The sequence below is a fragment of the Leptidea sinapis genome, chromosome Z, assembly GCF_905404315.1.
Source record: "Leptidea sinapis chromosome Z, ilLepSina1.1, whole genome shotgun sequence".
NCBI lineage: Eukaryota > Metazoa > Arthropoda > Insecta > Lepidoptera > Pieridae > Leptidea > Leptidea sinapis.
Genome location: NC_066312.1, coordinates 17752559 through 17775360, shown reverse-complemented (window position 1 = coordinate 17775360; position 22802 = coordinate 17752559). Strand labels below are relative to the sequence as shown.

At 36.6% G+C, this 22802-nt stretch overlaps 1 protein-coding gene across 5 annotated transcripts in view; it reads left to right on the top strand.

The window, feature by feature from the left end:
- The window catches only part of LOC126978840 (JNK-interacting protein 3), a 38755-nt gene extending 16184 nt beyond the window's left edge, over positions 1–22571 (top strand). For 2 of the 5 annotated variants that reach the window (XM_050827939.1, XM_050827936.1), the window contains 12 exons: positions 3638–3797; positions 4344–4486; positions 5687–5838; positions 6629–6774; positions 8238–8393; positions 9165–9293; positions 10253–10415; positions 11455–11644; positions 13122–13282; positions 14211–14371; positions 14896–15325; positions 18010–22571. In XM_050827939.1, the coding sequence (XP_050683896.1) occupies positions 3638–3797; positions 4344–4486; positions 5687–5838; positions 6629–6774; positions 8238–8393; positions 9165–9293; positions 10253–10415; positions 11455–11644; positions 13122–13282; positions 14211–14371; positions 14896–15325; positions 18010–18134 (2116 nt within the window). In that variant the 3' untranslated portion in view covers positions 18135–22571. Of the gene's footprint in view, positions 1–3637; positions 3798–4343; positions 4487–5686; positions 5839–6628; positions 6775–8237; positions 8394–9164; positions 9294–10252; positions 10416–11442; positions 11645–13121; positions 13283–14210; positions 14372–14895; positions 15326–18009 lie in introns of all 5 variants that reach the window. The other 3 variants (XM_050827937.1, XM_050827935.1, XM_050827938.1) reach the window with 2 other exon arrangements.
- Positions 22572–22802: the final 231 nt, after the last annotated feature.

Sequence of the window (22802 nt, the reverse complement as noted above, 5' to 3'; positions counted from 1 at the left end):
TGTTTACATATTATTTAATTTTTAATAGCTGGTACTGCCTCCTCGGGCCAAATCTGAGCCTAGTCTCTGGTTATAGTTTCGAGCTGGTTTGGCACACCTACTGAACATTTCGGTTACGATGTTGGGGAACATTCTCCTATTCTTCAATCAGGCTGTTTTATAGTGACCTGAGAGTTGGTTGTTGTGCAGGACTTCTTGATGGCCAAGCCATTATGTTGATACCGACCTCCTGAATATACTCTTTAACAACCTTAGCCGTAAGTGGTCGGGCATCATGCTTCAGCATCGAGCCATCACCCTTATTTACTAAATAAGGCCCTAAATTAAATTGAGAATATCTTTCTCCAGTCAGAGTACCATTTTCTATCGCCGCTAACTATGTGCGACCTTCTGAGGATAGGCCAGCCTGTCTCCACCGTACTGGACTCTGTCCAAGAAGTAGGCTTGAAGGTATCTCTCACCAGGTCGCCAGTAGACACTTCAACTCACATAAGGTGACTTTGGTTCTCTTACGTATCTCCTCATTTCTGATTCGACCTCGCAGGGTAGCTTCATCATAAGGCCCATATAATTAATTTGTCATCACTGGCAACACATATTGGTTTAAAGCCTTCGTCTTCAGACACTGTGGTTTTTGGGACGAGAAGATTTTGCGGGGCTTCCCGAACGCTGCCCATTCTAGTTGGATTCGACGAGTGATGTCTTACCCGAAAATGGATCTGCCTAACTGGATTACTTTTCCGAGACGTAAACGTCAACAAGTACGAGAGCTTTAATTTTGAGACCTACTCCTTGGGAGGCTGTATTGTGGCTATTGAGAATATGGCTCAAGTCTGCCACGGTCGCAACTATGATTACGATATCGCCTGCGAAACAAAGGTGACTGACGTATTGGCCGTTGATATTGATGCCCTGTCCGTTCCAGTCCAGAAGCTGAAAGTCACCTTCCAACGCAGCGGCGATACTCGTATGGTATCGTCTTGTCTGACTCACCTATCGCTAGGATAGGCCTCGAAATCAGATCCTCGCGACGGATATATCGATAATCAATGTGGCACCTCTGGAGAGACTGAAGAAGCACCGCCCCGGTCTTGACCGAATCAAAGGCTTTCTCATAATCCACGAACGCCAAGCATAGTGGCTGGATATACTCCACCGTCTTTTGTATAATCTACCGCAGCGTATTTATATTCTCTATGGTGCTTAAGCTGTTTCAGAATCCGGGTTATTTGAAAGGCTGGAAGTCGTTGAATCTGCGGATGTGACGATTGGTGATAACCCTAGAAAACTGCTTATATTATATATATGGCTCAGAAGTGATATAGGTTCACCAATTTTGAAGATTTTGCCCATTTTGAATAATAGCACTACTAAGTCAGTGCTATGCTTGCGGCGTTTTTCCCTCGGGGATGACAAAATTGAATAGATTCTGTAGGATCTTAAGTACACGAGTACCACCAGCTCTCAGAAGCTTGACTGCAATTCCATCGTCACCCGGCACATTGTTTTTTTAAACTGTTTTTCGGTCATATTAAATTCCTCTACTCCGCCCAATACCAGGCAGCAGCAACAGTTATCTGAAGGCGATAGCCTTCAGTGGGGAAAGTCCGTATGTTAGCCATTTGATAAAAGTAAATATGTCCCTTCGCAGTTATAATTAACATAATTAGATTATAAGTTTACTAACAATAGATCGTAGTTATCTGAAAATAAACGTTTTATTTATTATTATTAATCTCGTACAGGCTGACGTATGGGATATCTTCGGTATAATGCCGGGTAAATTTGGCTCTTGAGTCAAGTTGGTTACAGGTGCCCGTGTGGTGTATAACTGTCCGTAGAACTTCTCGACTTCCCTCAAAAGTTCGGGCGAAATAACCTTGTCGTTCTTCGTCTGTTGGTTCTGCCAATAGACAAGTCTCGTGCAAATATTTTATACCCGGGCCTGTTACGCTCTATAGCCGCCTTCACACAATCTCTTATGGCGACGTATATCGCGAGTAACGACTTGGAGATCTGTCTATTTACCGTCGGGGACTGAAGAGCCATTTGACGTCTTACATCCTTCAATTTGAGGGTAGAATCTGAGTATCTTTTTCGGGTCTTTTTGAACGGCTGGCCATGAAGAATTTATACCCTGCCGTTTGAACAGCTTCTATGAACCTTTTTTTTACCAGGCTCATTTGCACAGGATTCTGGCTAGATTATGGGTACAACAACTGTGCCTATTTCTGCCTTTAAGCAGTAATGTGTAAACATTACTGTGTTTCGGTCTGAAGGGCGCCGTAGCTAGTGAAATTACTGAGCAAATGAGACTTAACATCTTATGTCTCAAGATGACGAGCGCAGCTGTAGTGCCGCTCAGAATTTTTGGGGATTTTCAAGAATCCTGAGCGGCAGTGCATTGTAATGGGCAGGGCGTATCAATTACCATCAGCTGAACGTCCTGCACGTCTCTTCCCTTATGTTCATAAATCAAAACTGTTATACTCATCCACGTTAATAGAATCACCAAGGCATTCGAAGCGATTTTGCAATTCGAGTTGAAACTTTTACGGGTTTTGATCGCGATGGATGCAGGTCGGAACGTAGACTTCACCAATCCAGACCGCTCTAGTTTTGGATTGATATTTAATGTGCCTCTTTCTATACGGTGATTCTCTTGTGCCTCTTACTCCCAGTTTTCACTGAGTTTGTTTTCACAGAGATGAAATAATTTAGGTTTTGGTCGAAATAATGAAGCCCCATTTTTGGTCGGCACCATCTCAACTCAATATACTGTATTTGCATTGTTCCGGCTTCATGAAGAAGGAGTTCATCATACAGATATCCTCCTTCCCCATGAAGTCAGCAACCATCTGGTCTTGGGCATTCCGATTTCCATAACCAAATTTGCTCACTCGCTATCGAAATCTCCTACGACAACATTGAAGTGGGTTTTAGGATGGCTGCTAAGATGTTCTGATACAGGCCTCCACCTCCTCGCGTGAGTGTGTCTTTACATAACCCATCCCGAAGACATTCAATCGTAGCTGCTCAAAACATCCTGCAGCTCCTCCAACTTCTCGTCGGTCCGCAGGGTCTTGACATTATAATAATATTTTAGGGCCAATGGTCTTTGTTAATCCTCGGATTTTTAGCACCCCTGCCGGGTCGCTTAGGTGACTGCTACCAACATGAGTGGGGCCCCCGGGGACTGCCAGGGCCTTATCGTGTCTGTTATGTCTTAAATTGGAGGGTTTTTGCCACAATTGCCACGCTTGGTAGGCGGGTTGGGGATTGTAGTAGGTGGTCGTGCTCCCTCGGAAAGATGCCCATCCTCCGTTCTTTGTATATCTTGGTTGCCTCTTACGACACCCACGGAAGGATATGGGGTGGTGCTATTCTTGTGCGACACTACACGGACAATCTTCCACATCCATCAGAAGTGTAAAGTGAGAATCCAGACCATCACCTGTGAACATAATTCTCGACAAATTTTTTGTATGAAATAAAAATTTAATTAAAACATAACTTTTAGATTTGTGCGAGAGACATCATTGATCATAGACCCAATAGGAATTATAACCACTCACTTAAAAATTATACGCATTTACATAAGTGATAGCCAAAGGAATTAAATATATCATGTTTTCAGCTCGGACCGTCCGCAACGCCCATTATCGACGCCGCATTTAAAAGCGGTGGCGGCTCCTCAACCACCTCTGCGTCATTCGAGGACTCAAGCCGACTTCCTGGAGACGCAGCTATCTGATCATCATCACAGAAGACATGAGAGAAGCGAGCAATTTCGACAGGTAATCATATAATATTATTTACTTTTTAAAAGAATAAAACGCGTGCAATTAATTATACTTGATATCAACAATAATTATTTTGGATAAATATTTTTTTATAGTTAGTCGTTTTATAAAAGTTAATCCTATACTTACTTTTCAGATATTATTTTGTGCTGATCATCGAAAAGTTTAAGAGACATAATGTAAAAAGACACATGCTACCAGATTTACTTATCATTGTTAACCAGATGGATTAAAAACCGTGTCTCCAAGACAATATAATCCTAGTGATAAATAGAGGAAATCCTTTACATTGTACTTTACTTCAGTTTGATGTAGCAAAATTATTTTGAAGAATTGTCTATTAATTAAGTGAAGCAAGTCAATCTTCACATAGTATAATGATGTAATATGAACTATTGAATCAATATATAAATAAATATATGGACATTGTTTCAGTATAATTAGAATTAGTTTATTTGGCTTATATTTTCATATATATTCCAAGGCAATTCTTATTTAGTGAACTCTACGCTAATGCATGTAATCGTATATTTCTACCAGGTTCGAGCTCATGTACGTAAAGAGGACGGACGTACACAGGCGTATGGATGGAGTTTGCCTGGAAAAAGCGGTCAGGGGCAGAAAGAAACAAACGTGTCTCTATCATCAGGGGGCGTGCCAGTCCCAGTGCCAGTCTTTTGCAGGTATCTCCCTATTTTGTAAACTCACATCAGCAAAATTCTAACATAAACTCCTTTTTTCTTGGCCATGTAAGAAACTTAAGCGTTTAATGCAAGATGATATGGAACTGTTATAAATGTTATTTCACTTTATTTTAATAATGCATAACAAAAAGATATCAACAGCCACCTCAACTCGTGCTGCGCTAACATAGCTGGACAGATTCTCGATTCGCTTAAGTATTAATCTGGTAAGTATTGTCGCAAAGGTGGTCAGGCGGAGTATATAAAAGGCTCTTGTTCAACTACCAATCAAATATTATATTCTGTCATTCATTCATCTCTCTCAAATACTATTTATATATTATTTCGGCGTACATGAGAAACTTTACGATTAATTTGTAAACCACAATCTCTTTTAATCTGTTACGTTGACCATGAACAGGTTAAAAAATAACTGTGAACGCTTAACTAATCACTGTGTTACGTTTATTCTAAAGAAAACAATTTGCAATAACTACATTGTCATTACGACAAAGCTTGATTCAATATGCTATTCACCCTAACTAGTGTTCTATATTTTTCATTTCTCATAGACCTTCTAGTTTTTAGCCAACAAATTCAAAAGATGACTGATGGTTTTTGTTAATTACAATAAAATAAAACGAGTAAGCAAATTTTTTACAAAATAGAGTTCCGAATTAAGAGTTCTGTGTTCTTTATAATGTGACGAGTCCTAACAGCCCACACAGTTGGCAGTCAGAACATGGCAGTCAAAGCGGAAGGTCGAGTTTTAGATTTCTTTTCCCGCTGAGACAGAAAACGCCAGAAAGCCACGATGCCTGAGATGCGAATACACAAAAACTAATACAATTAATTAGAGAAAGGAATTTATTATACGATTTAAGACATGCAGCCTATCGACATGCGAATTATTGTGTCATCCTAAGTAATTCATGAAAATTACTGAAAAATTAGCCTAGTTCTTTTTGAGTTTTTACTTACTTTATTTTTTTCAAAGCTTCTAAGCTCCACAAAGGCAATAATTCTTTATCGGAGTAGCTTCTTAGCGACAATTGCTTCGAGAAAACACACAAACGAAATGCGAGGATTTGAATGTCACTCGTGTGCGTTGGAAGTCTTGAGCGGTCAATGGTCTCTGAACGCGGACCTCCGACCATTCTCTATCCGCACGGGCTCTTAATGTATAAAATATTGTTTCAGACCCATAGCAGAATCTGAGCCTCGTATGTCGCTCCTGTGTGCGGCCGGAGTTAATCTGAACGGAGGGAAGTTCCCGGTTGGTGGCTATATGACCAAAGAGGGTGTGTACTACGCCAAGGACGAAGATAAAACAGGAAACACCGTTTCGTTAGGTAATTTTATTACCTATAAAATTCTTATTGTAATTCTACTCATTAGAAAAAATATTAATGAATTCAATTTAACAATATCCATAATATACTTCAATGTATTTGTTTATAAACGTGTGAATAACATGCTACATATTATTAAAAAGTTACTATATTATCCTCTAGATGAATTCTCGTATTGTCTTATGTTTAGAAATAGAAAATTTTAAACCAAATTAGAGGTTATACACAACAAAACATACCACATTTAACTAGATTTAACTAAAAGCTATCCTTTATGTTATATAGCTTTCGGCTCGGTGTTAATATGCTTTTAATGCACTGCGTTTCGAAAATACATTTTCAAAAATAACTAAGGTCTGTAAAAATTGATTCAGCCTTTTCCGACTTTAGAGGAAACAAATAGACCGAAATAAAGAATATTAAGTTTTATCTATGGGTTCGAATCCCGGTAGGTGCAAGCATTTATATGATGAATATGGATGTTTGTTTCCGAGTCATGGATGTTTAAATGTTTTTATGTATGTTTATATGAATTTATGTATGTTTAAGTAAGTATATTGTATTAAATATATCATTGTCTTGTAACCCATAACACAGGCTAGATATGCTTAACTTGGGGCAAGATAATTTGTGTAAAAAGTGTGTCAATATTATTATTATTATCTATGAAATGGGTATTATATGCAAAATCATATGCATTATTTAGTAAGAAGCAGTTATTTATATTATATACTTACATATATCTCGATTGGAAATATTGTGTAATTATATTTATTGTTTTTACTTGTAGCTTGTGAGATGCTTATAGCGGAAGGAGCTAACTCGTCAGAAGTAGAAGAAATCAATAATCAACTGCAAGATTCCCAGGAAGCTCAGAGAAACATCTCATCTCTAGTCTGGATATGTTCTAGTACACAGAAGAAAGGGATTGTTATGGTGAGTTAACAACCTACAATAACATGACACTTATATCTTGAAAAAGATGTTTCTGTGAGAAATATTTGGGTATCAGTTAAAAATATATTTTTGTTTAGTTAATTCTAAGATTTATTTTTTACTTTTGCTGTTAAAGGTTTTCTCGAATTAATAAATAGAAACATATCGGAAGGGATGCAAAGAATAACATAGGTTACTAACCATAATTAAATATTTAAGTATATTTTGTAACATTTACATGTAATCTAAGATTGGGTTATGTTTGCTGTTAATTGTCAAAGAGTTTTTCAAATTATGAATGTCATTAGACATTCATTCACTTTTTCTCTAACCTATTAAGGTTAGAGAAAAAGTTTCTTCGCATTTTAAATGAAAACTAAAGTAATTGTTTTATCAAAGTTTATTTTACAGTAGGTATCTATATATATACATCCCATTTTGTTCGATGACTTTTTGCGATCTCGAAGATAGTGAGATGAATACATTGCTTTAAAAATTTTGGGCTTCTGATAAAAAAGGCGTCAAGTAGTTTTTCAGTCCTCTGACTCTGCATAAAAAATTCTGAAGAGACCAAGTTGTGTGTGATCCAGCGTTATCATGAAGGCACTATAAATACACAAATACATTTCATATTCTACCTCTTCCTACCTTCTACCCTTGCTTTGATCTCAACAGTTGTTGCCAATAGAGATCCGTCCCATGCTAATATCCGGCGGTAAGATTTCATAGCCCTCCTAATCCCACAGCATTCCTAATTGCAAGTTAATCCAGGTTTTAGCTCAGTCTGTGAAGCCTGAACGACCATTGTGATCCACTGTTCATCATCGGTTTCGTTTTGTCTCATTAAGAATCGCAAAAGAGTACACGGTTCATTAGTCTTTCTCTCAGTGAGCTCGTATGGCACCCACATATCGAGTTTTTTTTCGAATGGCTTAAAACTGTTTTGTGGTCAATTCCAAGTTGTTGATACTTTGAACTTTTAAAATAATGGCCTTTATTTTATCCCTAACAGAGCTCTCATATGCCAAGTTGACATTCCCTGATTTAAACCAAATTTGTGCTACTGCTGCTATTGACATTGCATAAACGACATAAAATCCCTTCTTATTAAAAGTGCAAGTTACACATCGCCACTCATTTTTAATCACTATGATGATCATGATAAAATAACGAGACATTCCATGCAAATTGATTAAATGAATATATTGTATAGGACTTCGAAAACACCATAATTTTTTCGCAAATAATTTAACATTTACATTAACAACAAAAGCATGTTTATGTAAACATCTCCAAAGTCAAGGTTACTTTACACCGGTAAGTGCCTATTGAATTATCGCAAACATTCAACTTAACAATATGAAAAGCGTATCATAAAATATAATCTATATATATATATATGAATCTAATTACGTTGTAATACCTTAAAAGTAGCTTAAAATCTAGATCTCTCTCTTTATTAGATTGTGGACGCGAATAATCCCGCCGATGTGATAGAATCGTTCACAGTGAGCGATAAACATATACTCTGCGTGGCTGCGGTGCCGGGCGCTATCGATGATGACTATCACGAGTTTGAGGAGCGAATGACTGCTGAAAATGAAAATAAAGTTTATTCGGTACTGTATTTTACATCACAATAATATAAACTAAGTTGCTTTCTCTTATATATGTAACAAGAAACATACTATATTATTCTGTCCTAATGTATCTCCTAACTATAAGCATGTTTGGTTTCCTTTCTGTCTTCATGTGAATTCTTGATTCCTTTTTACAACTTTCCTTGCAAACAATGATTCGTTGCTCAGTCAGGGTTCAATATCTACACATACATACTATCAGCTATAATATTACTTGAATATCAAACACGACGTGGAAAAACTTGCTTTACACCGAGCAGGGATTGGAACCAACCTGTTGCTTGATAGGTGGGCATGCATATCACTCCACTAATATTTCCGAATCTATTTGTATGTTCAACAAAATTCATAATAGTTAGCCATCAATTAAAAAAAGAACGGTTTAAATTAATTTAAAACGAAAATAATCATCACAGTGCCACGTAATGTGTGCGTTTGTAACATGATGTGTGTTATTTTATGCCATGAGACGAGGCCGTATGTTACAATAACAGCACAAGTGTTACAATAGCTACTTACCTACAGTGGAATAAAATAATTTTTCTACATTCATGAAATCAATAAAATTATATTTAATTATTTGCGGGTAAAAGTTAAAAATGGCACGCGAACGCGAAATTTACCGCTTGGTATCTTGTACAAAATACAATCATCACACTTCATATATTGTTGCTTCAAGTTACATTAAAGTCTTATTTATTTGTTTAATATAAATAACCTCTGCATTAAATATTTTTTTCTCGTTATCAGGGCTCGTTATTCTGCGTGACCAAGAGTGACTCCACGGAAAGCATAACCAATGGTTTGCCATTACGTCCAAATGGAAATAATTCAGGAGATAACGGCGGCAAAGAAGTCGTTGTAGGCAGTACACGATTGGTAAGAAATTAACAATAATTATTACTCGTGATAACACAAACTGTACTGAGAAAAGACAACGAGGCTTGATAAACGATGGTATACTTTCTAAACTCTTCTTATGATAATATTGCTTGCATAATATAATATTATTAATATCGATCGAATCGGTATCCCGTGACTTTTCCCAAGTGGAGATCATTTACGTAGTAATTTCAACATTGAATCGGATTTCGTTCACAATTTCGTACTAAAGTATAACTATTGCTTTCATAAAATTTATGGGCTCGACCATTTTAGAAGGTAGGTGGAACAAATATACAGACAGGAAAATTTAAAACGATTTCTTTGATAGTACTTAAATATTGATTTACCAAAAATCTGATATACTACATTAAAAATAGACACTTCGTTCTCTATCTGTGAATATTTTATTACATTACAAATAGACACTTTAATTGTATTTATTAGGTCACAAATCCGATGACCCTTAAGTGTGTGTGGCACTTTACATCCTCCATTTGTGAATATCTTATAACATTACAGTAAATGTACTCTTCAAAAGTTATTATTAGTTCACAAATCGGAAGACCCTCAAGTGTTTATGGCAATTTTCGTTCTTTACTTGTTATTAAATTAGAAATAGACACTTCAATTATATTTATTCGTTCACAAATCGGATGACCATCAAGTTTGGTTGGCACTTTTCATTTTTTACTTAAGGTGAAAGACATTCTAATGTTCATTTGTTCTCTATTGACATTGATTTTTGCTACGTTCAATTCCGACTTCACACTTAGGTCTCAATTTCGGAGATCAAAGAGTTGTTGCTAATTCTCCTGGAAATGCGAGAATTCGATGTTAAATAACGTGTTAAACGGATTTTTTTAGAAGATGTCTTATGCGTGCTTCTTGTCTAGTGTATTTTGTCACTGTGTGCTAAAGAGACATATTGTTTTCATTTCATTTAATAATTTTAGGTTCTATCTACATTTGTGACGCCGCCAAGTTCCCCTACCAAAGAGCCTCAGCCACCGGCTGATGAGGATCCTCCGAAGGAGTCATCCATAGAAAGGGTGGAAGAGAAAGATTTTGTTGCGCCTGAAAATCCTCCCAATAGTTCGACGCCGGTTAATTCATCGAGTATGTGTATAATTTAAAACGATTTTTGTCTCATTTATTTAATATAAAAGCTAATATGAATGGAAATCTTGGGAAAGATCGAGCTAGGTCAGCACTACCAAAGACAAAAAAGTATGAATGAAATGTTTAATGCTAGTGGAGGAGCATGTATGTCATGCTGTGTCTAATCTGTTCCCTTCCCGCCGGGAGACAGGAATGATTGTATGTATGAATCTAAAGTTGCCAGCATGTTGAGGACTACATTCTACTCCTCCTCGCACAGCCACCTTGTACCCTACAAGCTTTATTTCTGAACCAATACGTAGGCTGGCATTGCAACAACTCTTGACCTGGTATTTGTTACCATGGCCGGTTAGTTTTTTTACTTTCCACAATGTGAGCTACTTGCCTGCCTAATATAAAAATTATAATTTCAATAATCCGAAGTCCGAAACACGGCTTGGATGCACATTTTAACGTGTTTTCTTCATCAGATATCTCTGCAAAATGGTTGGTTAGTGGCGTTACTATTTTCGACATGGATTCAAATATTTGTAACTTTTTAAGGTTAACAGTTTAAGAAGGATTACATCTAATAATCAGAGATTGTATGATTTATATTGACTATACGCTTTCAAAAGAAAGAAGTAAAATTCGGTGTATAAATGTTGATATGCCAAAGCCACATCAATTCATTTCTGTGATGGTTCAAAATGGCAAGGCAGTTAAATCATGGATAAATTATTAAATTTTAGATTTGTTAGAAATAGATCAATATTGTGTGTATGCTAACATCACACCATGCCGCTAATTATTTCATACTCACGAATTCTGCGGATATTCGTGCGAAAGCGTTATATACCGTGGTGCCTGGTCTTCATCAGATTCATTCTTCAAGTCGAAGATTCCTCTACGGAAGCAATGAAACCACATACACATTAAAAATAATGGGGAGCTTTTTCTGCAGCATTAAGAAAGCAGTAGAAAAAAGATGTTAAAAATCTGAGATTAAAAAAGTTATAGCGATGCAAGTGAAGAATAAACATAGACGTGTTTTCAGCACCGCGGACATCTCCGGAGCCCGGCGTAGATGCATTCGCTCAGGAGCAGTCGAATGCAGAAACTAACACCGACGTCACTACCGAAGGGAAGAATATAATGACTGTCATGCCGACAATGTGGCTGGGTACAAAGAGCGGCAACCTTTACGTGCACTCCGCCGTCTCTGACTACAGCAAGTGTCTTGCGAGGTTAGCGTTTCGTTACAATAATTAATTGCATTTATATAATTTAAATAAAAGATGAGATATAATTTACTTATCGCTTTCCCTAGCATATGAATGAATGAAATGAAAAAATGAATGAGTAACAATACAAAATGTACGTAATAATATTATGATGTAAGTCATGCCGTCAGACTGTCTACCTGGACTACTACAACTACTTACTTCACTAAGCAAGTGGTTACACAGATAATGTTTATAAAAACATGGTCCCTATGTACCATTCTAATAATACAAGTTTCGTAAAGAACTTCTTGGCATACTATAGGTACATAATAAAAGATTCGGCTCGAAAATAACGTAAACATTATACGTACATTGGATTAAAAACATAAACATACATACTCGTATGTGATATATATCCATCATCGTAATGATTAATTTTATCACTGGTCTTTTTATCACATCTATCAAATTTGGCGAGAGCAATGAAATAAGTACAGTATTGGGTTCATTGTACTTTTTATAATAGGATCGAGCGAAGAGAATTCCGTAGGAATCCATTTTGAGAGATTAAATGACTCATGCATTTTATCACGCACATATTTTTTGTGTTAATTCACACTGAAAGCTCGACCGCTAGGCGTTGAGACCTCGCTTCATTGTGTGTCTTCTACCTCTTTTGTGATCAAAGTGTTTTGAAGAGCTGTTTAAACTGATACCTGCCGCCCAATTCCACAATCAGCAAACTTTAATATCATCCTCACAAATTAGGATTGGTGGCGTTTCTCCAACAATCTTTTCGTCCACGCATAACCAACCTAAATGAGCTTCCTTAGGTAACCACGGGATATTTTCCACAACTCGAAAGTCTTATGTTTGCGTATAAAACAAAATGTGTGCGGCTGTCTCTTATGCCTTCCAGAAAGCCTGTAGACTGCTGTTAATATCGTTATCAAACATATTTTTGTAACTTATTTAACGAATGCTTGAACGTGTGAGTCACCAGCTTACGACGAAGCATCCTTCTTCTTCTTCATGACTGATGCAAGCCATTCGACGGAATGTGTGTATTGGTTCAAGTCCGATTCACTTTTTTTTATGACAATAAGGGATGAGACGAAAACGACGTTCAGCTGATGGTAATTGATACGCCCTACCCATAACAACGCAGTGTCGCTCAGGATTATTGAAAACCCTAAAAATTCTGAGCGGCACTACAATTAGTGCGCTCGTCACCTTGAGACATACAATGTTTGAGACGTTTGCTCAGCAATTTCACTAGGTACGACGCCCTTCAGACTGAAACACAATAATGTTTACACATTACTACTTCACGGCAGAAATAGGCGCCGTAGTGGTACCATTAATCTGGCCGGCATCCTGTGCATGGGAGCCTCTCACTGGTATTATTATGGTAGTTACTTTTTATCATAATTATAACATTATGTATTGGGTGCATCATCAATAATAAATATAATGACAAAACAAATTGATATTCTAGAGTGAAGCTAAATGACGCTATATTATCAATCGTGGCTTGTTGGTCACGGTGTATCGTCGCTCTGGCCGACGGAACTGTTGCCATATTCGCTAGAAACGGAACCGGTCGGTGGGACTTCTCGAAGTACTGGCTCATGACACTGGGAGACTCCAAATGTTCAGGTATTATTGTAATAAACAATTTTGTATTACTAAGATTAATTTACCTACGCCATTTTTAATTATCTATTGTTCATGTTAGAAAGCATTACAGTCACACTGAGAGAAATTAAACAAAACGATAATAGATGGCGCATCCTAAAATCGCGCGCAAATTCACGTTGTCCTCAATGGAGAAGTCAACAAATTAGTTTATTATACTGTCAACAGATAGAACTGTATACCTTGATACTTTTTTTGGACTACTGGAGATTTTAAAAAATTGTCTTTTTAACATAAACCTTAAAATAATGGCGAATCATCAATCTGATGAAGATTTAACAAAGTTATGGCGTTGCTACAAATATCATCTCTGGGAAAAAAATTATAGATATTATGGTAGCCTTTATAGCTATTGTTATTACCAGGCAGTGGAAGCAAGTAGAGTTACACAAGTAAAATGTCTGTCAATGTTTAGACAGTATTATAGATATCCACGAAAATGAAATATACGGTTGAATTCGCGGTTGAAACGGATATTAAGATATTTGAAACGATTGTTATTATTGTTATATGGGATATGAGCATTTCAATATGTAGATCTATTGTGTATGTGCCCCTACATGTGCTCGAACGTATGCCCTAGTCATAACTATGCTCACTGTGATGAGTTAGTTCGGCAACGTTTAGAGACTTTTTTCCCTTGTATAATTAGAGTTCTAATTTGTATCTTAATTACATCTTCGAGGTCTATGACCCTTAAGAGGCGCAGTATCCTCAGTGGACACAAGTGAGGTAGGTCCTCTGTCTGGATATTGAGTGCCTTGAAGCAACCTGCCCTCATTGCAGCGATGGCCTCACATTCCAGAAGGATGTGTTTAGGATCTTCATAGGCCTCTTGGCAAAATCTACATAGCCCGGATTCTATTTGAACCGATGTATCAACTTGCAGTTCGTTGCCTGAGCGCCGTGGGGTGCACCGTATGGTGTGGCTACCGTAACAAAGTACACGTGATTGATCCTCGCAACAGACTGCTCCTACACACTCTAGAAGCACACCCGAGACAAGAGAGCCAAGTGAGACAAATGGCTTGCGAGGGAGATGGAGTTTGGGTATGTAACTTTATTTTATATATTTTTAAATCAGCCGTTGGACTCGCTGAATGTTGGGTGGTACACAGACTAACGCTGTTTTTAAACCGATGTTTCGTTTCCTTTCTTTCTCGCGATTATCCAAGAACATTCTGCTATTTCTCTCATTTCTGTTCTGGTGCACACAAGCATTACAGAGCTACTACAATTTAAATTGTAGAATCAATCCTTTTGAAGTGTTTCCAAGAAGATTGGACGTGCGTACCTTGTAATAAATAAATAAATAAGGGCACCAAACAAATAACAACCAGCGCATCTTGTGATTTTTGGACAGATATTTGTATAAACCTGCACTTAATAAAATATTCATTACCATACGTTGATGTAGTCAGCCTATTTAGGCAGCGATATGCAATTAGTGATGTTACGGCGAGTAAAAAATATTGAAATTTAAATCAGTGTAACTCAGCACTGTTATAGTGGGAATGACCATTTAGAAGAAACCATGCACGATCATCCGCTTATTTGTAATATTCTGATTATAGGTAACAATAAAGATGGACTCTACACTCCGTTTATACCACGCTCACACCTACCAACACCTGAAAGACGTGGACATTGAGCCATACGTGAGCAAGATGCTGGGGACTGGAAAACTGGGCTTCTCTCTGGTCCGAATAACTGCTCTACTGATAAGTTCTGGACGCTTGTGGATCGGGACGAGTAACGGCGTGGTCATATCGGTACCGTTGAGTGATAAAGACAATCGCTCTACCAGTCCAAGTGGGACGATACCTTGGTGTTCAATGGCACACGCTCAGCTTAGCTTCCACGGCCATCGTGATGCTGTGACGTTCTTCGTCGCAGTACCAGGCTCAGAGTCGCAAAGGTCGACGGAATCGCCACCGCTTAGCCCTGTGCCGCCACCGATGCTTGTGATATCCGGTGGCGAAGGCTATATTGACTTTAGAGTAGGTAAGTTGATTTTTAAAAGTTTAAAATAATTATTGTATGATTGATGTTCAATAAATAACTAGACTCCCAATCGCCTATTAAAAGGTCCTCAAAGAATAATCATGCGGCGTACCTTAACTTATACAGATAACATTGAAACATTCATTCATTTCGTGGCACAGAAACGTGAGACGGACGCGATCACGAAGCAAGAACATTTTATTTAACCTATTGTAATTTTATATATTCAGCAAAATGATTAAAAACGTCAAGTTAGTTACACAATTTTATTAATTTAAAGGGGCACTGACCTGAAATACGAGACTCCATCCTTTTTTAATTTGGATATGCTGTTGTTTTGACAATTTTTCACTGAACACTTTGTCAATGCGTGGCGTTGTATCCAAAGCGCGGTCGAAACAGAACTGAACGAAAATTCTGCCGAATAGACGCGTAGGCAGTTTTACTTCAGATAATTTTGAGCGTGATTGTGAGTCTACCTATTTATTGTCAGTAATACACACATTATAACCTTTTACCTTATTAAGTTTCAATGAGATACACATTGTTTCACAGTTAAGGCAGCATATTTTCTGCAAGTAAGGCAGATTTAACATATTGAGAAGAGAATAAATATGCGAATACCGTTTATCGCTTTGGCTTGTAGAATTTAGAATTGAAAAAATACAAATTCCATTTGTAGTGCTTTAGTTGTTGTCGTACGCTTTCAAGATTATACTCTGGTCGCGATTGGAAGTAGATTTAATGCATAGACCACATTTGGTACCAATTAAAGTATTGATTGATGTTTGTAAGACGGAATAATGAGAGAGAGAGAATTAATGGTTGTCGGGTATTAAACGCCAGTGCATATGAAAGCTTTACTTGTGTCGTACGCCGATGATCTACTTTTGTGGATTAAGTGTAGACTCGCAGAGCTCTGTTCCATCACACCGGTACCAGGCAAGGGAATATTTGAAAACCGGGACGTGTATATAGGCACTGTTTCGTATCTGTAGCTTTTTTCAATAATGTTCGGTTCGACAATAGCAGTAAGGAGCGTACTCATTACGATTTAACAACAAAAACTCCACGGGGCCCCCGGTTGGATTCTCGCCCGCCCGTACCAATGTGTTGTCGGTCTTCGAATTCATGTTATGTACGTTTATTATTTGACGCTTTATAAGGTTGGCAACGCTCTTGTGATTCCTCTGGTGTTACAAGAGAGAATGGGCTGCGGTGATCACTTACCCAGTGACCCGTACGCTCGTTTGTTCTCCTCTTCCTAAAAAAAAGCTTTCTTCACATGTAACGCTTCATGGATATACGTATAGACAAAAGTGGACAATCACAGAAGATGAAATATTTATTAGGCTATCTTTTTTCCTTATTAGAAGAGCATGCCGATGACGTTCGAGATACCGCCTCCCACCTCATTGTTTGGCAGATTTTATCGAACGCAGAACGTACCTGATATCATTTTAATAATTTATCAATCGGTACGTCTTTAATATCAAACGTTATGGCGCTTGGGAATTTTGAGACTTTAATGCTTGTGATTTAACATACTGTTAGAGCATATAGTTAGCAATTAACATTACCTAACGTTATTAAATAATTCACAGTTTCATATCATTCACTAATATCCCATATCAAATTATACAGACCTAAAATGTCGGCAACGCTTCAGCATCTGTTGCAAGAAAACAAAGAGCAGCGGTGATGACTCACCATTCGTACCGCATGCTCGTATGTTGTCGTATTGTATAAAAAATAGTGTCATTTATACCTGCTTCTGTTGGTATTTGTTCCTAATTACATTCTTGCATTAACTGCACCACACCGTTTGTAGAAAATAGAAATAACTTTGTTTTTATGCTTCTAAATCAGTTGCATAATTATTTTTAGTTATAACCTTTTCACAAATATAAACCATATTTATACTAACACAAATTCAGCTTTCACAAACTTTCATTTGCTTACTAATCGTTATTTCACACAAGCATATTTTGAGCAATAACCCGTGTCTTGAATGTCATCAGTGCATTGTGGTATGATTTCGTATGTTTCATAGTGCATACCGTCAAAATGCAACGATAGAACAATGCGCTGATGTTGTGTGTACATAAAATTATCGACATAACTATAATATATTTAAAATAATAGTAATAAATAATATATTACCATAATATTACACACTGCAATTTTAAATTTAACAGACATATCCTTATCCTATAGGCTTTATAGTTAATGAATACTACTTTATAATATTTAGTGCATAAATTTAATAATTTTTTAATCAATATATTGTGTGACATCTTCAATCATCATCAAATCTTCTTAGGTCTTCTTTATATTTTTATAAATGAATTATATTATCAAGTTACACCGAATATTCGTTCATTTTTCAGCTGTAAATAAATTAGATTGTTAGTTTATAACTAAGCCTACTTTATGATTCACTTGTAAATTAATAATTAATGCTATATGAACAGCTAAGAAGGACAAACATGCATTGTTGGGTAAAATTTAATTTGGTAAAGTATTTTAGCACCAGTACAATGGCCGTTTCAACAGTATTTAGAAAGTTTTCTATATTCGTTAGTTAAATTAAATATATTTTATACTTGAATGTAATAAAAAATTGTAACAATTAATTAAGGTAAACTTAAGCTGATTTTATAATAAACCTTATGTATTTATAGCCGATTCGGAAATGGAAGACAGCGTAGTAGTGGCGGAAGACGGTACATCATCCAGCGGTCTCAACTCATTGTTGGAACGCGCTTCCAAGAGTCACCTGATAGTGTGGCAAGTTGCGACCGCCTAACGTAAGGCCAGCCGCGCACGAGTCGATTCAGAGTCTGATTACGTTTACGTGTGTGTCTCCACGAAACCGGAGGCATCGTTCAACATCTAAATGGATAGTGTGTTCGTATTGGGGACGTGGTGCGTGAGCTCTTAGAATGAAATATGGGCAATGTTGTTTGTACAATGAAGAAAAAATATTGTATTAAAGTGATTGTTATATTACTGCTCATATATTTATTTTTCATTAAATTTTAATCTTAGATCTTAAGCGAAAGACATCGCGTCCATTTTGCGACCCCGATCGCACCCTCGCTAGCGATCAGTTACGGCAAGGTAATTTGTACTGACTCGTCCTCTATTACAAATACTGGTCAGAAACAAATATCCTAAGCTAGAATTTGTCGGTTTATCTTTCGCTTTAAGCGATACCGTGCATTATATGTGCGTGCAAAAGCAGTTTGCAAGCTCTCGCGTTTTGTCTTTCGCTTTACTAAGAATTTCTCTTGCGATTTTTCTCTGTGTCTAAAAGTGTGTAAAAACTCACAGCTGATTGTGAGTGACCGAAATAACATTCTAAGAGCTTATTTACTGTAAAACTATATTGTAGTCAAACTAGATCAACCTATAGATGTTCCTGTGAGTAGGAAAGCATTCTCGTCACAAATAGCCCATTATACACATTTTAGCGACAATAAACTCCGAACTACAAAGATATGACTGAGGTAGTAATATAAGTTATTATATTTATAAGTGAACCGCTTCGTGCCCTGGATACGTTATGTTTTTTCATGACATGTCATGTCAGGAGGCAGTAACACCACTGCACTCCGCTCCACGCTTAATGCGGACTTTTGCAACATTAGGGGAATCCACTCCACGGGGATATGTGTGTACGTTAGGGAGGATATCTGCTGTTGTCGTCTCGGCAATTTTGAGGTAAGTGACCTGTCTACTCTCTGGCTTCGTGTAGATTGAGGATCGCGTCCGCATCTATACGTGTATCTACAGGTCCCAACGTGGCAACGCAGAAACGGATCATCTCATGGGCTGCGTTCAAGCGGCAATTGATGACGTGCTTGCACTGATCCCTTCCGCTGAAATCGTAGTCTTGGGTGATTTCACCGGGACGGCCAAATGGCTTGGGTCTCGTACCACAGACTAAGCAGGGCAGTTTGAATTGTCGAGGACCCAGTCCTCTATGAACGCCTGGATCACTTGGCGTTGCGTAGAGACATCGCTTCATTGCGTGTCTTCTACCGCTTTTATCAAGGGGAGTGTTCTGAAGAGCTGTTTCACCTGATTTCTGCCGCCGAATTCACCTCCGCACGACACGCCACAAATTAGGATATCCTCCTTACTATCTGGATGTGTGGCGGACCTTCACAGTGCGGTTTACAAGGAGCTTTCTTCCACGTAGTGCAACAAAGCTGTGAAATGAGTATCCTAGTGAGGTGTCCAGGACGATACGACATGGGTACCTTCAAAAAAGGCGCGTACACTTTCCTTAAAGGCTGGCAATAATCTGATTCCCCTGGTGTTGCAAGAGAAAGTGGGCAGCGGTGATCACTTAACACCAAGTGACATGTACGCTCGTTTGTCCTCCTTTTCCATAGTAAAAAAAAAATGATTGTTCCGTCCCCAAACGAAACCTTTTAGGAAGGGATTTGAGGAATTACTAAAGTACGATATTAATTTGGTTGCGAATGCAAATGTGGAATTGATTTTGTATCGTAGTGACTATTCCATAAAATCCATTTTCTATTCACGCAATCTTAAGATCAACTTTGAGCCTACCATTATCGATTTAACTGAAGTACTAACTTCTCCAGGGTAAAGCTGACAGCTTAGTGCGTGGATTTAGGTTTTTAATAGAATATTGTCTAATTCGGGTATCAAAATAAGCTCAAGACGTAGAGGAACCTATTCTATGTAATTGAACAACATACAATTCTTACGATTTGTCCACCATATTCTTAAATGTTAGAATACTTACATTACACGAAACAGTGAATAATGTGAAAATATACTTTAGTAGGACAGGACCCTTGTCATAAATGATGGTAGGCTCATAGTTCTTGCGACCATTGTTACCATAATCATAGAACACGTGAATCTCGACTCATAGACCCGTGCACGGCTCATGGACTCTCTTGTGAAATCTACTGTCATCGTTCATTTATGCTTTTGCGCCGGTCGTTGCGTCGCTTAATACGCGCTCGTTCATTACTTATGCTACCTGTATTGCATTGTCATATGAAAATATTTTTAAGTCTTCTATGTTGATTAGCATTAGTGTGGTTAGACGGGGGTGTGTGGCTACTGAAATGTAGAACAAAGCTCGTCTGGCTACAATTACAGTAAATAGTTTCACAACGATGACTTTAAAATATTTATTACGATAGGAATAACGAATGTCCAACACTCGCCATGTGGTGGCCATACATTTTGTTACTTTTTAAAAATTCCGCATATATAGCACACATATTGCCGTGCGATTAACTAGTTTTTGTTAGTTAGTATAGTATTTTTAAGTTATGACGACGGCTAGCTTAGGTACACGCTATTGATGTACAAAATATGTTATTAAGAAATCTCATTAAGGTAATGTACAAGTTATAACCACCAAATAATTTCACTAGATATAGGTCGTAGTGTAACGGACATTTTTTAATAATTTTGTTTGATTTTCTCATCTAGCTATAAAACGGGCTGTGGTTATCATCTCCATCACAATATTTAAAATAGTAACGATTATCAAATTATTGGTTCCGAATGGCTTGTGATACTAATATACGGAACCAGGTATGTTTTAATTAATTAGTGTTAGTGTGAGGCAATATTTAATCAGAAGGTTGTTTTCTCGTTAATATTTTAATTTATTTATTTATATTATAAAATGACCTCAAAATATATGTTATTATTTAAGTAAACAACTAATTTTGCACCTACCACAACAAATAAACATTAGCAAATATATTCTAATTTCTTAAGGTTTTTATTTAGAAACTGTAAGCACAAAGTTGCATTCACAACATATTATTTAGCATATGAAATCCAAATAATATTTTTTATCCGCGTTATTATGTGCAAAGTATAAAGATGATTTACATGATTTATGTGTGCTCTTTTGATTTACTAAAGAAACTTAAATTAATTTAGGTATATTTAGTTTTTGATTTGTTTTTATTTTATAGCAATTAATAATCTGATGTAAGTATATGTAAGTAGTACCCCTTTTGCGGATAGTATATTGGAACAAATGCGTTTCGATTTCGTATTTTTAGAACTGGGATTTTTTAACTACAAAATCGTATTACACAGTTTTAATTTTTATTAATATCTCAGCAAAGAGATTCCGTTTTACTACGGAAATCCCAGTGCGGACAATATATATAGACGCTTTTTGTGCAGCTATTTAGGATTTCTCATGTATGGCGTCTATTAAGATTTGAACATCATGACCAGCTATGATGGTGATAAAATTAGTTTCCAATACGCTGCCGTTGAATCGAAACAGTTGATGCTATCTAAAGATATTTCACTTTAATAACTAGTCAGTAAAAGATTTAGATGTAAGGTTTTATTTTGCGATGTGCTCAATGGATGCCAATGATGTTATTTAATTGTAATTATTGGCAGAATAAGCGCGGGCATTATTTAGTTAGCTTTTTAAAATTATAATCAATGCGTTAATTGTATGACGAAAGGCTTCCGTTAAGAGGTTTTTACAGCTTACGTCTTTTAGTAGAAATATTTTAATATTTTCCTTTACATCCATAAATGATTGTTTTTCTAACGTTAATGGTATTCATTAATTGCAGTTGTTTCAAATCACACCCGTATGTTTTGTCAAAGCAGATTGGTTACTTCATGATAACATTTATTTTAAATATTGTTAAAGTCATTTAAATAATAGAATCGAAATTAATATTAACTGATATTGTTTATATGAATTATAAAACATGAAAGAAGGTTTTGAATTATATGTTATAATTTTGGAATTTTGTAGGTTCGAACAGTTTTATAAGCAATACAGACCTCTTAACTGTAACTTGATTAAATTAACAGTTTGGCCTTTTTATCGAGTGTGTATGTTTACACGTAGAAGTGATATAAATAATCGCTTAATAGATTTAATATAAGTATGTAATGTTTGCGTGCCTTTATTTACTTTTATTACCTATTTAAGAATGAAAGTAATTAAAGATATTGTGCAATTATTTATTAGACAGAGATTACTTTTAGCGTTAAGTATTTATATTTAGATATTTTTGTGTACAAAATTTTGAGATGCGTTGGTGAAATTGATTTTGCTTATATGCGATTATTTGATATAATTTATTGATTAATTTATTTAATGATATTCATACTACAATAAGTCGACTTATGTTGGATCGAAAAAGTTAATTAGTAAAATTTTAATATGCGTCTCAATAAATGAATTATGCTGATTGAATTTTGGTTTCATTTCAATTATTTAGTATTTGGTTCAGAGAGATGGCTGATTTAAAATAATACATTTTAAATAAACAAAATATTTTATATGATCTGTTTATAATGAGTTTGTAGACGCTCAATCTTATTTCTTTATAATAAATTCCTTGTTGTTTTATCGTCGATGGCGTAATAATACGGAGAGCCCCTGACTCTATCCTCCTTCGCCACGTGTGTTTTCTATATTTCAATT